Below are 18,763 nucleotides of genomic sequence, written 5' to 3'. Positions count from 1 at the left end.
GTGGCAAGGTGCTGAGTCCTGTTAAAAAATTCAATTTTGGACGTTTGTGGTGACCTAATAACGGATTTCAGGCACTCCTCCAAGATAGCAGTATAGGTTTCTGCATTCACCGTTCCGTTAATAAACGTAATTGGCCCCACCCCTTTGCTTGTTATGCATCCCCAGACCATCTGACCGGCGGGGAGCTTTACAGTCGGTGTTACGTAGTCAGGATGGTATATCTCTGATTTTTGTCTTCTGACATATCGTTTCCCATCCGAGCCATGCAGGTTGAATTTTTTTTTATTATTTTTTTTTATTTATTTATTATTTTTTTTTATTTAATTTATTATTATTATTTTTTTTATTTTACGACCTGCACTACGGGTAGTTTTTTTTTTCCCCCTCTCTTCCCTCTGGAATGCCCTCCCCCCCCAGAGGTTCCTGGCCCACCTGCTGACAACACCAGGTAGGTCAGAGTCTCTTTCGATACGGTACGTGTTTACTGGGAGTGGACCCCCTTCCCGTGGTGTGGACGAGTACCCAGAATCATCTGTCCAGGTGATTGATGCTTCTGGGTAGCCAAGCGGCCAGACACAACATAATACACACAAACCTACGTCACACATATATCTGGCCCATTTGTAGTCTTCACAGAGATAAGAGGCGGAGTTGAACAAACGTTCTAGGTGCCGCCCTTACATATCCACATGTCCATGCAGGTTGAATTTCGATTCGTCAGAAAAGATGACGGTGTCTCATTGCTCTTTTGTCCATGAAACATATGTTTTAGCCCAAGCAAGGCGCTTCTTCCTCATTTGTTGGGTCAACAAAGGCTTCTTCTTGGGCTGATAGGCATGCAGACCACATTCCGAAAGCCGTCTTTGGATAGTTAGTGCACTTGTTTCAACACAAGAGGCCATCTCAAAGACCAATTTTAGATCAGGAGCACTAGCATGGCGATTACGAAAGCAAAGCAGTTTCAAATATCGATCTTGGGAAGGCGTAGTCTTCTCTTACGACTTGATCCAGGTCTTTTCTTCACATCACCAGTTTCACGCTTTAACTTCAGCACCCGGGATACTGTTGACTGGTGACTACAGCCTATTTTATCAGCGATAGCACGCGTAGAAAGCCCTTCCTGGGACAGAGCAACAGCTACACTTTTTTTTTCTTGGTGTCAACTGAACATATGGAGCCATGCTTACACCTCCGCAAAACAGGATACTAATGAGCATGTATACCCTTCCAACGCCGTATTTATAGAAACGACTGACTGATGCAATACCTTACAATTACTGTCTGATGCAATAGTGGCGTTATCTGACAGAATACCTTTGTTTTGCGACAAACAAAATGACTGTAATCAAACAATATCTTATGTTTCACTACAAATGTTACTTTTTTTAAGGTGATTCAGATTTTTTTCCCCGCTGCTGTACATACTCCACGTTATCCGTGTTTCCTGCAGACCATATGACGCACGGGAAAGAATGGCGAGCGCTGAAAGCAGTCCAAAATTTAGCCTGCAGTGTGGAATGATGTATAGCTAAATTTTCGGCACATACATTTTACAAGGTACAACGAATTCAATAAAATACCTCTCTTTTAATTCGTTTTCCTGTGTGCGTTTCCCAAACGGAAATGATCCTTATGCAAGACAATGTTCCATCACACTCTTTTATTCCTGTCTGAAAATGGCTTGACATTCTTGTCTCTAACAGGTGTTGGCCAACAGTGGATTGCAAGACCTCCTGATTTTATTACCGATGGATTTTTGGGAATGGGCCAAATAAAGCTGAGAGCTGTTGATAAACTGGAAGAAATTATAACAGAAGTTATTGGTTGTGTCCTTGGAAACTTTCCCCATTTAGTAAAAAATATACCAGTCGGATTTACAACACTGGCGACCACGTTAAGATTTCAATATGTATGAGGTAAATCCAATAAAATTATCAAACAAACATTAATTAAATATTTTAAATCCAACAACTCAAATTCGTTTTTAAAAATAACCCCTAATTACCGGCTTTTGAATAACCCTGATCAATAAGTATTTTATCAGACCGCAAACCATTTTCTGGCCTTGAAGCATTTAAGTATAATTAACGGTTTTCTACTTATAAATAAAACTGGGGTCGCTTTTTAACGATGGATCTCTGAGATCAACTCAAACCACGCATAAATAATTGTCTTCGCAATGACTTGGATCAACGTCAGATGAAGATATTCACACTGGAACGTCAGAGAGACAAATTTGGATATGATGTGACGATAGTTAGTATAAACCGACATTTATAAGCAAAAGTGCACCATAAGATAAGTACATATTTGGACTCTTACTCTTTCAGTTTTTATTTGGAAATCGGGACTAATTAATTGTAGTATGGTGTTTATTCTAACACCGCGCGACAATAACCCATTATTAGCTTATTGCTCCACTTGTAATCACTAGTAATAAAACAATAATCATTAAAGTTGTAATTTGAAACTCACTTATAAATGCATTAAGACCTTAATGTGTCAGTACTTGTTTCAGAATTAAATTCATTGCGCTTAATATAAGGTTTCGATTAATTAATGTTAACATAGTGAACAGAAAAAGAATTAATTCATTAACTAATTGTCGTTTCTCCTTTTCAGAAAATGTAGAAATTTATAAAATTTCGTCGTGAAACATTCTGATGCGACTGTGGCCTGTCAAAAAGAATTTCCGCTGTGGAGAGGACAAAAACCAAAAATTAAATACCTCATGAATAATTAAACTATGATATTAGGAAAGGAAATGAATAGCGAAGCGAAAGAAAGTAAATTTGAATTAACTTAAGGCTTCAATTAAATTTTAGTAGAAAAAATCGAAAACGTTTGAATATATTTCCTTTTCGTGAAAGTTATATCTAAATTGATCTGTTAAGAAAAAAGCGAAGAAGAATCTACAGTATAGATCAAAGCATAAATACTTCAGGATTAGTAGCATACGAAGGGCGGTAAATAAGTATTTTCCCCCTAGAAGTATTTGAGTTGAGAATAAGCGCTGTCAGGCCTCTTGAGCAGAAAGCAGCCAGGCGTCACTTTATTAATTACTTCCTCATCAGTCTGAAATCTATGTCCCTGTAATGGTTTCTTCATTTCAGAGAAGAGGAAGAAATTTGAAGGGGAGAGGTCGGGAGAATAAGGTGGGCACTGCAAATTTTCTGAACCACACCTGATTGAAAAGACAACTGTGAGAGTAGTCGGGTGAGCAGGAGCATTGTTGGCTAGGCCACAGACACCTTTGGATAGTTTCTGAAGTCTTCAACTTGATATCCTCTCTAAACTTTTCGAGGATGTTTTAGTAGTAATGTCTAGTGATGCTGTTGCCTTTTGGGAGGTAGTCTGTAAAGATAATACCTTTATAGTCCCAGAAGACTGACAACATGACCTCGTCATATTGGCCGACAATTAAACCTTGGATTTTTTCGGGGTTTGTTGAAGATGAATGCTTTCATAATTTTCTCATCTTCTGGAGCATGATGTACCCCTTCATTCATCCATCATCACAATTTGGTTGGAAAAATAATCGGCATTCTTTCTCTGCACACCTCTAACAATGTGTGAAGCACTCTTTCCTGGAGCTTTTTAGAAGCGTCAACAATCTCGGAATCCATTGACCAGCCACCTTAGACATGTGCAGGACTCGTGTGTTATGGCCTAGATCCACGGCTAATGTTCACTTCATTTGCTTTAAAATTTATATTCACACGTCTGTCTTTAAAGGCTAGCTGTTCCACTTTATCCATAATATCTGGGTCTCTGGCTGAGATGGATCTTCCTTCTTTTGGGTTATCATGCACGCTGCTTCACCCACACGTATGAAAATTGAAACTGTCTGTTTCAATTTTGATAGTCTCCTACGATAGACAATCCCCCCCATATACAGCTTTCATCACATGGATTTCTTTTGCTTTTTTTGTCTTGTAAATTAAGAATTATTTTTTGAACAATCGGACTTCAACGTTTCCCAGCATACCGCCTCTCGTTGTATTTGTGGCTCTAGTTCAGTAACAGATGGATCAAGAAAAACAAATAAATACACATTAATCTAGTCCTTAACTGTTATATTTCTAAACGAGGGTAAACACTTATTAGCTAATCCTCATAAGGGTACAGTATAATTTTGTGAAAAGTGAATTTTCTCATTACTTAAAAATTCTATCCTTAAAATGCTATAAACACCAAGTACTTTTTATAAAATACATTGTTTAAGGTTGATTCTAATATTTCGTGCTGCCTGTGATGTTTTATTTTGGAGGAGAAAAGTCAGAAAAAAGAGTTTGGTAACAAATAAAATAAATGATGGTTTTCCATTGTTTATATTCTTTACATCTCCACGACTGAAAAATAAAATGAATATATAAACAAAAGAAATGTGTAGCAGATAAATATGAATAAAGAAGAAGAATTTGATCAATTTTTAAACGTTTGCCATTTTGATGGGTGTTTAAAATGTTAATCTCCTGGCCAGCCAAAACCAAATGCAAATCAGAGAAGTGGGTTCCTTTGATATATAAAAGAGCATTCGCTTCTTTCACAACGAATCCATTAGCCAACGTATTTCGAGTCTCTGACACTCGAGAGTGTATGAAAAATCGCTCTGTTCGTGAGTTTTAATAAGAAAGAAATAAGGCGACAATTCTCTGTCCCTGACTGACCGGGCCGTAACAGTTATATCCGAGGAACACCATAATAAGAACAAAAGTGACAGCACTTGATGGAATCATGCAATCAGTCCTTCAACATTATGTACCAATGGGCTTCCAAACACACTAATTATTTTAGGATTACTGCCACGTTCTTGTTGTCACGTGGCTCAAGGGTGCCGCATACCCTTTCGATTCGGTCGCGTGACTTCATCAAGATCAAGTGGTGTCACTTTGTTCTTATCGCTCTCTCTTGTCGACATATAAGGCAGCCAGTTACACACAATTTTTCTTAATAAAAATGTCGATAGAAATTCCTTTTATCCCATTTTTTCTTGTGTTAAGAGTAGATCCTTCTGGTTTCCCATATTCATCATCAATTCATCTTTTCAGATGATCCTATAAATACTCCTGTCGTATCATATTCTGTTTATGATACGACAAGAGTATGCATATCGGGCTATCTCATTCTGAACTATTTTGAGAAGGAAACTTATGTGGCGTATAAGCTAATGTAGCCTTTCCATGATGAATGTTAATGAGTTGGGATCTTTATCTGTTCCTTTTAGATGAAGTACTCGTACTTTCTCTATTTAAGGAAGATTAATATGTGGAAGAGGAGAAATATTTGTTAGACTCGCAAACTAAAAAACATTTAATTTAAAACATTTGATTTTACCCTGGAATAGTCGACAGAATATATAATTACCCAAGGCTACTCTGTCTGCAGTCGCTTCTCTGTTGATCCAGAAAGAAACCCAGGACAACACCACCAGCATAGTACAAGGGGCGTACACCTCAATTAAAAAATATCCCATGTGACGCTGAAGATGAAAACTCACTACCAGCACTGAGAATGGTCCACCTGAAACAGGATAAAAGCACTCATATTATGCAAAATATAAATCTATCCTGCTCGTAGTGAAAACAAACACATTCAGTAACAACGTCATTTATTCTTTCATGCGGGTTGGCTAAAAATGACTATGACGAGGTCAAAAAACAGTTGGATGCGAGGAATAAATTTATTTGACTATGCACAGTGTATCTTTATTTTAATAAAGGATTAGATATGATTGATATGATTCCTGGTCAGGGTAATAGAGATGTTCCTTCAGTGGATTAATGGTTAGATGAAGTACGAGAGAGCGAGCGAGCGCTATCCTTCAGAATGGACTGGAGCAGCAAGATGGGAATATAAAAAAAAAAAAAAACAAGACAGATGTCCGAGCACCGATTTCTCAAGGATCGATGCTTGGGCCCGTCTTGGTTCTTATTTTCCTAAATTATATTGATGACAAAATACATGTGGGGCTGTCTGACAAATTAAACAACAATTCAAACCTAACTTCTCCAGACTCAAGAAAATGGATAGAATGTTTCCGAATGCATCCTTCATCTCATAAATCTTCAAAACATTGATTATCAAAGATTCTTCAAATCTAAGCCTATAGAAGTAAAATTTCTAATCGGATGATTCATATATATATATATATATATATATATATGCATATTGATTGTTTACTGTTTTATTTACTATGTACTAAATTATCTTCCCCTAGCCCATCTACTGTGAAGGGCTTGCTGTTATATTTAAACGTTTAGGAAGGTGGTTAACGATTAAAACCAGGCTATGCTGCTTCAAAATATGGGCTTTAATGCTTCCCTCTCCGGGCGGAAAAAGCCTAGGTTCGATTCCAGTGAATGAGGCAAAGAATTTTTTTTTATTTTTTCACAACTTTGGTGAGTGAGTCTGTCTCAGGCGAGGGGTGCATGGTTTCTGCTCCCAGAAATTCGGCTTTTCGTCCAGCAAATCGACCACAGAATACACGCAATTTACGGACACATATTGAAGTCTCATAGTCTTAGCCGCTTTGGCAATTAACACTCACCTTCAAATGGCATCCTCCAATTGTACCAAATGCAAAGTACTGTCCTTGGGGAAAAGAAACCAGTAATAGGTTTTTAGACTGGGGTGGAGATGAATTAAAGAGTGTATTGGATGAGAAATATTTGGGATTACAAATACATAAACGCATGGATTAGAACAGGTTGGGATAACGGTCTATTCAACACGAGGTGTAAGCATGTAGCAAGATGGGCACATCTTATACCAACTGCAAGTATGGACTGAAAATATTGATTTTTAATCAGAATTTTGCAAGTAGGTTAAGAGAAGGAGATCATTATTCCTCTCTGTAAGCCAAAGGTGCGACCACACCAGTATTTGCGGTCTGGAACTTCTGTGAAGTTGCAAAGAAGAGTGATAAGCATTATCAAATCTCTATGAGGATCGGCTTAAAGACGTGGTCTACAGTGCTTCTTTTATGAGACCTAAACACATGAAAGGTATTATAATCTACTTAATACCGTGCATGGGTTAAAGGATGAGAAGAAAGATGATATTTATTTACATAAACCTTGAATTTCTGCAGATTGTAATTTTCCGATTTTTTTAAAAAATAATATGCAAGAAAAGTATAAGGGATGCATGAGAAAGGGAAAAAGTTATTTCTGTGAGTTTGGATTTGGACAACGAATGGACGTTGATCGGCTGCAGCAAGCATCCATTCAGGATTATAGTAGAAAGTTAGAATTACAGACGCCAATTCAAGAGAGCAGTGCAAATGGAAGTATAGAAGATCCATAGAAGAAGCAAGCAGCAGACACTGAACATATATTATATAGACAGGAGAGAGGGAGATTAATTAAAATGACTATCCTCTTTTGAATAGTGTCAAGGAACTTGAGAGAGGTTTTGCGAGCACTACCCCAGGTGTTGGAACAATATTTCATGATATGGCGGATTTGCGATTTGTGCAGAGTGAATAGTTATTTATAGGAAAAGTAACACCGAGAGCGAAAAAGGAAATCCAATATTTGAGATGTGTCCGTTAAAAGAGAGATTAGTCATCTGAGTGCCATCGAAGATGAGCATAAGAGTAGCAGACTCTTTTGCGAGAAATAAGATAGGATTTTAGAATAATTGGATTCAACTAACTTTTTTTGTCTAATTTTAAAATTATCTGGAGATGGGAATTTAACGAAATGGTGAGTAGATATTTCAGAAGTTGAAGTTGTTTACATAGAAAGGTTCCTCAACTGGAAGGTGGACTGTAGCATGCCTTCATCCGTATATCTATGAATAGAATTTCTAATTAGTGGAAGAAGGTGTAGATAACCAAGAGGAAAAGAGTGGGAGAAAAATTTAACCTTGAAAGACACCAGCAATGCCATCATTCCAAGCGAGCAGTCAGGGAAAACACTGACTGACTATTTGCAAAACAAAAAGGGAAAAAAAAGGCAATTCCCAAGACGGGAAGGTATTTATAAATCCTTTATGCTAAATACCATCAAAAGCCTTGGATATGTCAAGAGCAACAGCTTCAGTTTTCTATCGAATTTTTCCAAAGATAAGTAACATAAGCCATGTCATATTGGAATCCATAAAAAAGTTTCGAGTCTGTGTAAAAGATGGCGGTTGGTGGATTTTGCCATTACTTTGGAAAGAGGAAAATACTATAATATAATAAGAGGAAAATACTTTAATAACAAGAGCTACGAGAAGAGTGCAATGGGATGATAATTGGAAGGAGGGATTTGTCACCGATTTTAGCAACTATGATGTGACTCTACACACCTCGATCCTGTTTACGTTATTTCACAACTTGTTGTTCACTTCCAGTATACCAAGTGCATTGTTTCTGACTTTGCACATGAGGGCATGCCGACCGGGCTATCCGGGTGAGTAAAGTGCCTGCCTGGCAACCCAAAGGTCGCGGGTTCGAATCCCGCCTCGGGCTTGGATCAGAGTAGTGCAAAAACCTTGAGAGGTGCATTATGGCTACAGAAGCCGATGCGCTAACAACTAATAAAAAAAAAAAAAAAAAAAAACATGAGGGCATGTTCACGGTTAGCAACAGTGCCACCACCTTGAGGGTGCAAGAGAGGATCCGGTTGTCAAGACGCGATCGATCATTGACACAAATATCAATTCCATCAGAATTTCAAGCTCCTGCGTAGCAGCCCTAACTCTCGTGCATGGAAGAATTTCTGCAACAAGCCTCAGGGGACAAACAAGACCCCTTAGAGAGAATTGACTGAAGTATATAAGGACTGAAGGGTATACTGCTGATTGAGACAAAACCCAGAAGGTACAACTATAACATCTTGGGAAAGAATAATAGACATTATGATGTTTACCTTTGGGCAGCGTGTTGTGGAACTTTGGAATAAGTAGCTTGAAAGGGAGGCAACTCAAAGACAATTGCAAAATCATGATTTTTTTTCCTGGCAGATGCATAATAAGTTCGCTTCCTTGCATCATTATTCTATTCTAGTACCAATATATTCATCAGATTATCCACAGATCTACATCTTATTGGGTTCGTGAAGAATAACCTCCTTCTCCTGCGGCATTTCACCTATACCGAAACAGACAAGGGGTTAACTGGGTAGTGTTATCTATACGGACCTATTTAAGATCTTTGACTTAGTTGATCCCGAATTGTTAAAAATTAAACCACAGTTATATGGAGCGATTTTGCGATTATTAAATTTGGTAACAGATTGCACAGCGAACAGATTATGCAGAATTAATTATTTACCTAATATATCCGAAGAATTTACATTTTGAAGGGAGTAATATAGGTTTTATCATTAGGACCTCGCCCTTTTAATATTTATGTAACTGACAACTTTTGCCACGTTCCCTAAAGAGTGTAAAACTACTAGTGTGGTTATGGTTCTAAGTTGTTCATATCTTGTAAAAACCAAGATGATTACAGTAAATTGCAGAACTCATAACTTGATACTTGGGCCACTGACAATAACTTCACTATATATACAATGTAAGATAATGTCTTTCAGGGTCCCCAGGAAAACAAAACATTACATAATTGTTACGTTGATAACCAATAATTGATTATCAACAAAATAATTATTAGTTAGCAAATAGTTAGTATTAATTATTAGCACTAATATTAAGAGGTAGACCAACTTGAAGTTCGGCGTTCACTTAAACTAATTGCTCTTTTTCCCCTTAGTCGACCAAATAACAAGAAAACATACATAAAGATAGACGAGCCATACGGAATGAGATCGTACATGGACAAACTTATTCGAAATCAATGATTAGAAGCAGGATGGACTATAGAATGGCATTCAAGGTCCCAGGTCTCCCACCGTGGATTTTTTAAATTCGGAAGTTTGTTCGAGGTAATGTCTATGTTGCTCACAAGACTACTGGAGCTCAAGGCACGGATTCATTGGTCTTTCAGATGGTTTGTATGCTTTAAGGTATCTTTAATGTGCTCTGAGGCATAAAGGATTCAAATTTCTACGTTCATTATTATCTACCCTGCAATTATTAAAAGCTAATTTAAACAGGGTTTGACTAAATGTTCATTTAGTAAAACGCTGAACCTCCTGAAAACTGCTCGGCAAAAACAACTTCAATTCATGTGCGAGTATTATTTCACGCCCCAATTTGCATTTCCGATGTTGGGCATTAACAAAAGCAAAACAGCAATAAATAAAACGGGTTGCTCTACTTGTATGATTTACTCACATTTGAAGGTTTCTTTGAACTATTAGTCAATTCTTAGAATTGTTAAGAAATCTACTGTTACGCTAAAAATCGATGTTTTTTACCTTTTTCTACTGTTCTTGTTGTATTTCCGACTGGATTAGAAATTAGATCAAACGAAGACATTTTCATGTCGGAAGCAATGACAACCCGCCTCGTTGGATTCCACCTGTAGACAACGTCCTTGGATGAATATCCATCTGGAAGAAACACGAGTTAGTAACATTTAGGTAAATTATTTCAGGATGAGGCTGAAGTAATAATGTTTTAAAAATGTTAAGAAAAAAAATCAGTACTGTACAATAATTCGGAATCCTTCAGATTGTACTCAATTCGGATTCAGAGATACTTCTAATTTTATAAAAATATTCACAGTGTGGCTTTAATAGTAAATATCGGCAATGGAAAATGGCAGTGCCACAAGGACTAAAAATCAACATTAGAACCACTCCCAACAAGGAATGTAGCAATGGGTGGCATGGTAATAAGAGCCTATTGACTTTTCTTAAAACAGTAAATAATAATTTCTTTCTTTTACTGAATTGAGTTTCGCGATTACGTGAGTGTATTTAGGCTTTAAAAACATAATCTGTAAACTTTATTAAAAGTGAATTAATAAAATACATAAATTAACAAAATAATATTAATATCGAGTTAGGTACAAATAAATCAAGTTCTCAATGCCCACCTGTTGATATGTCGAAAGTAAATCTACGTTACTTTTTCATCAGAGCCAGGCTATCGTTGCATTAACCAAAACCCTATATATATAAACCGATAAAAAAAAGAACGCTGTCATATTAAGACCACTCGAATATTATCTCATCTACCCATGTGTATGAAATGTTATGTCTATAAATCGTGTGTGTTCTCGGTTTGCCTGTTTTTTTTTTTTATGGAAGAAAAACCCGAGATTCCGGAGGGGAACCTTGTTATCGTCGTGCCTGAGATCGAGTAACTCGGGAATAAAAACAAGCCAATAAAAGTTCCTTGCGTCATTGATGGGATTCGAACCTGAACCTTTTCCACCCGGTGTGGGGAAGATGGTGTTTATAATCCATCGTGTCACGCAGCAGCGCTCATTAATAAGATACCAGAGAGAGAGAGAGAGAGAGAGATCCAAGAGTAATGAGCACGAAGCATTTCATATAATTGCTAACCAAAATGCGAGTTATTATTGATCTCGATTGTAATTATTATAGCTGTGTTAATAGTTTGCTGTTTATGTGTATTATATGGGCTACATTATTTAATAAACAATCATACTTACAGCTTCCAATATGCAGTGGGCATCTTTGAATATCCATTGGAAATTTTCTTAAGTCCATTGGACAGCTAGCCCTAACTGTTAACCTACACAGAATGAGAAATCGAGTTAAGTAATGGCAATGAATAAATACAGTTTATTTATTTGCGTAGAAAGAAAAGTTGAATCATAACTTAAAAGAAAAGCGATTCCATTTTTATTTTATTTTTTATTAAGTGATGCGAAACATAGGACTGTTTATAATGCACTTACAGTTATAGCAAAACACAGACAGATAACGGCAATAAATAAATTAAGGTAATGAACTAAACAGTACTACCGAGAAAAGACAAAAAGAAAGGAAGACTAAAAAGAAAAAAGTTCACACTGGTAATACTAAGTGACTTAAAAATTTAATCAATGTCGTCCAAACCTTCTGGTGTAATAAAAAAAGAGTCTCCTAAACTTATTTCAGCATTAGCCGGTCGATTCAGGGAACAGCATTTTCCAACATCCGTATGGGAAGGCTGGATATGAAACGTGGACAGATTTCTGATGTTCCTTGCAGATCCACGAAAGTGGACACTTAGTAGGAATAGATACGCCATTGGAGAAATCCCGGTAATGTTTTTCCTAGAGAATTCTGAAGTTGTCGCTGATTACAGGAATCTGAGAGATAGTAGTGTACAGTTTTGTATTGTCATCAAATGGTACCACATGGACTTGAGGCATGGATAAGTAACTTTTGAAGGTCATTTACAAACGTTAAAAGGTTGCCCCCCCTCCGTGGATATACTTGTGAAATACACTGCTAGAACAGTCCAAGCCTTTCTTCTCATCGAGTTGTTGAGATACAACTCGGTGAGAAGAAAGGTTGTTATTTGGTTTTTAGGAGCATTAGCAACTAAGACCATATTGCTCCAGGGATATGCGGTGGTCATTCCCTGACCTTTCCGCATCCCCCGTATTTGGTGGTCACGGGCTCGAACCCCAGTCTAATCAGGAAGCGTGTGCTACGCACTGCTGCTCCTGCCCACCTGGCTACGGAGGCGCCGAGAAGAAAGGCTTGGTTGATTATAACAATATGTACACGATGCGTAAGGCGTCTTTTCAACCAGATTAACATGCTCATCATTGCCACGAGATTCATTCTAACACAATTTGACAATATTAAAAAATACTGGTGATCACTAACTTGCCTCAAGGAAACTGTGCTGCTGATGTGTCAAGAAAAGGCGCACGTTTACTGATCGATGTCGATGTATGAGAAATGTTGGAAATGTTGTTTAGCACTGATGGGTCTATAATTTTCAACTTTCCTTTGAACTTGTTTTGAAAGTAGGCATTATGTTAATCTGGATTTTGGTATATTCTTTTCCAAATTGAAGGACTGAAGAGGCTCGGGAGGAAGTGGCCGATATTACTTTTGGTCTCCTAGAAGATTATGGGGATAAAATCTGTGCCTGAAGAGTGCATTTACTATCGGAGTATTTAATATTACAATATGATAGTTCAAAATGGTAAGAAGGTCTTTCGATTCATTAAAACTTTACTGAAGAAAAATGAAATACAAGGAATAAAAGGTGATACATTCAGTAAGAACAGTTATACAAGTATATATACTGCCCTACAATTAATATCCGGACACCCCTCCATGGATGGAGAAACAGGTCCTATGCATGCAACACGTCACAGAACCTGCTATAAATATGCACCCTGGGCTTCGAACATACAATTGCAAAAGTGGGCATGCAAGGTGACACCTTGAACAGAATTACCTCAACAGTTCAACAGAATTACTTCAACAGAATCGATCACCTCAACAAACGCTAGACGCTGAATAACATGGTTTAAGGAGCGCGAATCCTGGACTGTAGAACAGTGGAAAACAGTCCTATGGACAGATGAGTCGAGGTTCGCAATCTACCAGCCTGATGGCTGTTCCTGGGTGTGGCGAATGCCAGGGGAACAATTCCTTCCTGATTGTATCCTCCCAATCTGGTGGAGGTAGTGTCATGGTATGGGGCTCCTTTCATGGTTTGGTTTGAGCCCATTAGTCGTTATCGACAAAACAATGAATGCAATATCAGGACAACCTGGACAATTATGCACTTCCAACATTATGGCCTACTTTGGGGACGGCCCATCACCTGCACATGACAACGCGCCATGCCATACTGCTCGGGTCGTAACAGAGTGGTTTGAGGACATGGGTGTGGAAAAGTTGGATTGGCCAGCCCAGAGTGCTGATCTGAACCCTATCGAGCATTCTTGAAATCGAACCTTTCTTGAAATGAAGAAGCAAGTTCGGAGACGGTGAAAAGAAACAGATTCATCAGAGAATCCTCCCTATTAGCCTATTTCGCACATTTTACTTCTTTTTTAATCTTAAGTATAAAAAACGTGCCGAAAAGAACATGTTTGGGTCTTTAGAGGAATCCAAAGGACAACGAAGACAACACTACAATGGATATAGCAGCATGGATTCCAGAAATGCTTCCAATCGTGCCAGACGAGAACGGCTTCATGTAAAGCTGCCCAGGGCAACTACTCGGGAAGAGACGATAACAAATAATGGTTAAGCTCGCTTTTAAGTCAGTAATTTCTGTAACTTTGTTTCCATACGTCGTATGGCAAGAAAATCCACTTCCACATTTTGATAAGGTGGTGTATTGCGAGTAAATATTGTAGTAACGAGAAGTAGCAGGTAAAAATTGTTAATGGAGTTGTCCGGAACATCAGGGGGTCTGTCGTATATCGACTGCCGTTTCCCACTGCGACATTTTAGGAAATGAAAATATCCTGAATTTTAGTCATTTCCTGATATGCTTTTCTGATTACTGGAGCTTGGAAATATGAAAACGAGATCGATAACAATTTTAGGAACAACTAGCTCTTTCCATTTATTAGTAACTGCTAAATCGATTTACTTCTTACGGCTTCATAGAGTGGAGTATTCTTAAGATAGAATAACATGAAATTGAAGAAAATGGCAAATATTTGCTTACGAATAGGAGACAAGAAAAGGTGATTACGTACGGATTAGAAGAAGATTTCTGCCAATAACATGTGACATCATTCAATAGCTCGGATCAGTTTCCACAGTTACTTCTTTATCAAACTATTATGTTTTTTGTATAGAAGAATGCATTAAAAAAAACACAATGCCTTCTTCTTTCATTGGATATCTTCTGGAATAACTTCTTGTCCTCTAAATAAATCTAAAAATAGGCTGAAACGTTTAAAAATTCAGTGATTTGCGAAAACGTGTGCTCGTACAATGAATGTATTTTATCCTAATTACGAAAATTCGTTTTCTAGCGAATACATGAATTTGTACCAACACAAAAGTGCCGCCCTCCTTTCAGAGTTGGTCACGAGTAATATTTTTAATGTAGAGAAGGCTTCTAATTTACTTACCGTGAAGAATATAAAACTCTGCCATCTTGATAAATTCGAACGAACTTGTTCGGAGAAGTAATGGTGTGAAGATAGGATTGCTTTCCATTAAAAAAATAAGTATCCGGACGCCATATCTTTTCTAGCATGGAGATAGACAGAGCCAATGTTGGCATTGCGCCTGCGAATTCTAATCTTCTGTCTATCCAAGTCTGACGAAAGTAGCAGTCCATTGAAAAAGACTGTGAAAATAAAAAAAAATGAATTCCATAAGTTTCTGGAGCGTTGACAGCACTGCTCTATTTTATGTTCAAAATCTTTTATGTTTGCTAAACGAGTAGATATGCTACTTAAGTCCGTAAGAAAAACTATTATTTAAATTTAATGGTTCATATATTTCTCATAGTCGTCATTAGAACTGCAAGTCTTGCATAACATTGAACAGCGAATAGAGACAAAACTCAGCTTCATGGTGATAAGCAAATTGAAATACTGAAGCAATGCTCATTTTGATTATTTAGAGAATTCTGTTTAATAATTTGAGTGTAAAATTATATCTGTCGGAAGGTAGTTGCTTTGCTAATAATTATAAATAATCTATGAGCATATACAATATTTACCATGTCTATTTCGGACACAGGACCCATACTTCGAACTTCAATATCTATGGAGACTTGAGTAGGATGACCTACACAAATGAAAAGGAAATGTGAAAAAAAAACATAAATATCAATCGAAAAACCATGCATAGAAGTATATAGATGTGTTATTTGTGAAGAAAAAAAGAATTCAATATGCACTGAGTGATGACTGAATTATATAAGGGCACCTACCTAATACTTCGTAGGTCCTCCTTTTGCCCTCAGTACAGAAGCTAACCGACGTGGCATTGATTTAATAAGATGACGGAAGCGTTCGGGAGGTACAAGGTATAGCCAACCAAGCTGTGTGTAATGCGGTCAGCAATGCAGATATGGAGGTGATTGGTGTATCCAGACGCCTGATATGCCTTTCCACAGTGTCCCACAAGTACTCTATGGGATTGATATCGGTGGGTTCGAAGGGCAATCGATATGCTGGAAGTCATAACTGTGTTCCTCAAACCACGCCTGCACAACAAGTGTCCGATGGTTCGGCGCATTGTCATCTTGGAAGACACCATCGCCATTGGGGAAAACGTGTGACATAGCGAGGTGTACACAGTCAACAAGCAGTTGACGATAGCGGAGACCACTGCTACATTGTTCCACATGCACCAGGGGTCCAAGTTGCTGCCAGTGAAACATGCCCCACACCATACAACCGCCTCCACCGCCTGCACTTTTGATACCATGCATGATGGATGAAGAGCCTCATGCTGTTTACGCCAAATCCGTACACGACCATCCATGGTGTGGAGTAAATAATGTGACTCATCCGACCAGCAGCACACCTTCTTGCAGTCTTCTAACGTCCAACTTGCATGCTCTTTGCGCCAGGCGAGTCTTTTACGCCGATGTGAACCTTGGTTAGAAGAGGATGCTGTAGGGGTCGTCTGTTGGTATAGCCCATACGTGCGACGCATGGTCATGCCAGATATTGTTTCGGGTTGGCCCATGTTGTAAAGTGTAAAGTGTATTGATGTCTAACGGCACCAGGGGTTCCCCCCATCTCCGCGTTGCTTTCATTGTAGGTGAACCAGTTCACTGGGAAGGCCAGAGATTTAAAAGTGTGTGGATTTTGTATATGTGTAGTGTTGGCCCATGTTGTATTGGGTAGTCAACGCTTCAACATAATATCAACCTTTCGCTGACCTTTGCAGTTTTGCGGTCGGGTCGTTGTCTGAGCATTTTGACGCCAGTCCTGGTACACTTTAACTATGGCGGCTCTCGAGCACCACACCAGTTCAGCCGTTTTGGAAATTGAGGCAGCAGCTCGTCGAGCACCCACAATCTGTCCTTTATCAAAGTCCGATAAATCCTTCTTTTTACCCATCACGCTCGGAATTTTACTACCTACTGAACCACTGACACCCTATCTGTGCTACGTAGGTCGACTAACTCCGCACTCTCGTACCTCATGTGGTCAACGGGTCGCATTCAGTTTTCATAGGGGTGGTCATAATTCAGTGATCACTCAGTGTATATAAAATATAAAAAACAATTATCAGAGGCGCGATAGAAACATTCTGAAGCGACGTACATAATACTATACAAATAATAGAACATCCGTGGTGATATTACTCCAAATTTTACTTGGTGATATTACTTTGGTCTAAATTAAAGTAATTATATTAATTATTATTTAGACGCGAAACATATACGAAAAATAATATATTTCATTATCGTAGAGATGGTAAATAAAACAAAGTTATGAAGATAATTAGGGAATTCTAATAGGAGATAACGAAGAAGGGATGGGACATTTCAAAAGAATCATTGCACACTACAATGAAAACAAAATTAAAGCTGCTATTAGTCTAAAAATAGAACTAATTACAAAAACAGGAATAAAAGCAGCAGAAAAAATACGGATAATTACAATTATCAGAAGAATATTTCAGTATACTCCATAACAGCCATGTAGGTCAGAGAACTGTACAAGGTACACAGCAAGAATATGACCAGTTTTGAAAAGAAGAGTGTGGGGTTAACACAGAAGTAACTCTTAATGAAAAAAGTAATATAATTAAAAAAAAATACGCTGTTAGGGATTGTAAAAATAAACCCTTAAATGGTAAATGGCTTAAATTTATTTTAAAATTTGTTAAACTTGTTTTTAGTCTCAAACAAATTTAAAGTGCAGAGGACCACCATAGTTTTGACCAAAAAATAAATGACACACGCTTTAGCCATAAAATAAACTGTGACGTTTTGCAACCAGTATGAGAGCCAGTGTAAAGCATACTCGACAGCGAGGGTAGATAGAAAATCCCACGGATGTACAGGGCGTATCATAACTGTGAGACCCACTTCACGAATGTATTTAGGACCTAAAAACAATAAAAAAAAAAGTTCATGTAAACATAGGTCTGATTTCTCCTTGTTTCCAAGTTACAGCCATTTTTGCGTTTGCTCCAGCGACTATCTGCTTACGTTTACCGGAAATGTTCAAAGGGTTCACCTTGCGCCTGCAAACTCCTCATCATAGACCTCTTTATCCGCTCAAACGTTCTAGGTGTCTGTCGTATTTGTTGGCAGTCTTGTTCCACACGTCGGCGAAGCATTTCAATATTAACAATTGGTGTGTAATAATCAATGCTTTCAGATGGCTCCAAAAGTGAAAATCGAGTGGATTCAGGTCCGAGGAGCGTGCAGGCCAGGCAATAGATCCTGCACGACCTATCCATTTATTAGGGAATCGTTCACCGAAAAGTTTCTAGAGACCAGATAAAATGAGGCGGAGCACTCTCGTACATAAACGCATGGGATGATTGTGATCAAGAGTAACTTCTTCTAACGACTCTTTTAAATGAGAACAATAGGCCCAATTAAATTATCGCCAATTATTCCTGCCCATACACTCATGTTGAATTGTTGCTGGCGTCTTGATTGAATAACATGGGGAGTTTCTTCAGTCAATCAATTAGCGTAATTAATCCAGCTTCATCAGTAAACAATACAGCTGATAGAAATGGTGATCTACAGAAACAAACCAAGTACAAAAAGCTTCTCGTGGCGGGAATTCAACTTCAGTAAGTCCCCCGCACATTCATAATGTCCCACGTTCTCTGCCACTATCCTTCGGGTGCTGTCACCATCATTTTCTTCAAACTGATTGAGGATCCGTTCTTCCAAAATAACGGTTATGGTGCTGACGTATCTACCACCATCCGAAACTCGTTTTCTAAATGAACCAGTTTCCGCAAGGCGTTCATGCATTCTTTGAAAGATC

The 18,763-nt window shown here is 38.1% G+C and overlaps 2 protein-coding genes across 2 annotated transcripts in view; one reads left to right on the top strand and one right to left on the bottom strand.

Moving 5' to 3' along the window:
• LOC150088041 (guanylate cyclase soluble subunit beta-2-like) overlaps positions 1-18,763 on the top strand; it is a 575,730-nt gene that overhangs the window by 51,882 nt on the left and 505,085 nt on the right. The window lies entirely within an intron of this gene.
• Positions 1-18,763, bottom strand: part of LOC150088042 (gamma-aminobutyric acid receptor alpha-like) — a 33,352-nt gene that overhangs the window by 11,123 nt on the left and 3,466 nt on the right. Inside the window, exons 3-7 of the mRNA XM_090370545.1 lie at positions 15,511-15,578; positions 14,912-15,132; positions 11,516-11,598; positions 10,311-10,445; positions 5,368-5,523 (exon numbers count right to left, since the gene is read on the bottom strand). Of these exons, the coding sequence (XP_090226671.1) occupies positions 5,368-5,523; positions 10,311-10,445; positions 11,516-11,598; positions 14,912-15,132; positions 15,511-15,578 (663 nt within the window). The remainder of the gene's footprint in view (positions 1-5,367; positions 5,524-10,310; positions 10,446-11,515; positions 11,599-14,911; positions 15,133-15,510; positions 15,579-18,763) is intronic.

This window comes from Mastigoproctus giganteus, chromosome 3, assembly GCF_048544385.1.
Source record: "Mastigoproctus giganteus isolate SK-2022 chromosome 3, ASM4854438v1, whole genome shotgun sequence".
Taxonomy (NCBI): domain Eukaryota; kingdom Metazoa; phylum Arthropoda; class Arachnida; order Uropygi; family Thelyphonidae; genus Mastigoproctus; species Mastigoproctus giganteus.
Note: the sequence above shows the minus strand (reverse complement) of the source record. Positions and strands in the feature narration are given on the sequence as shown.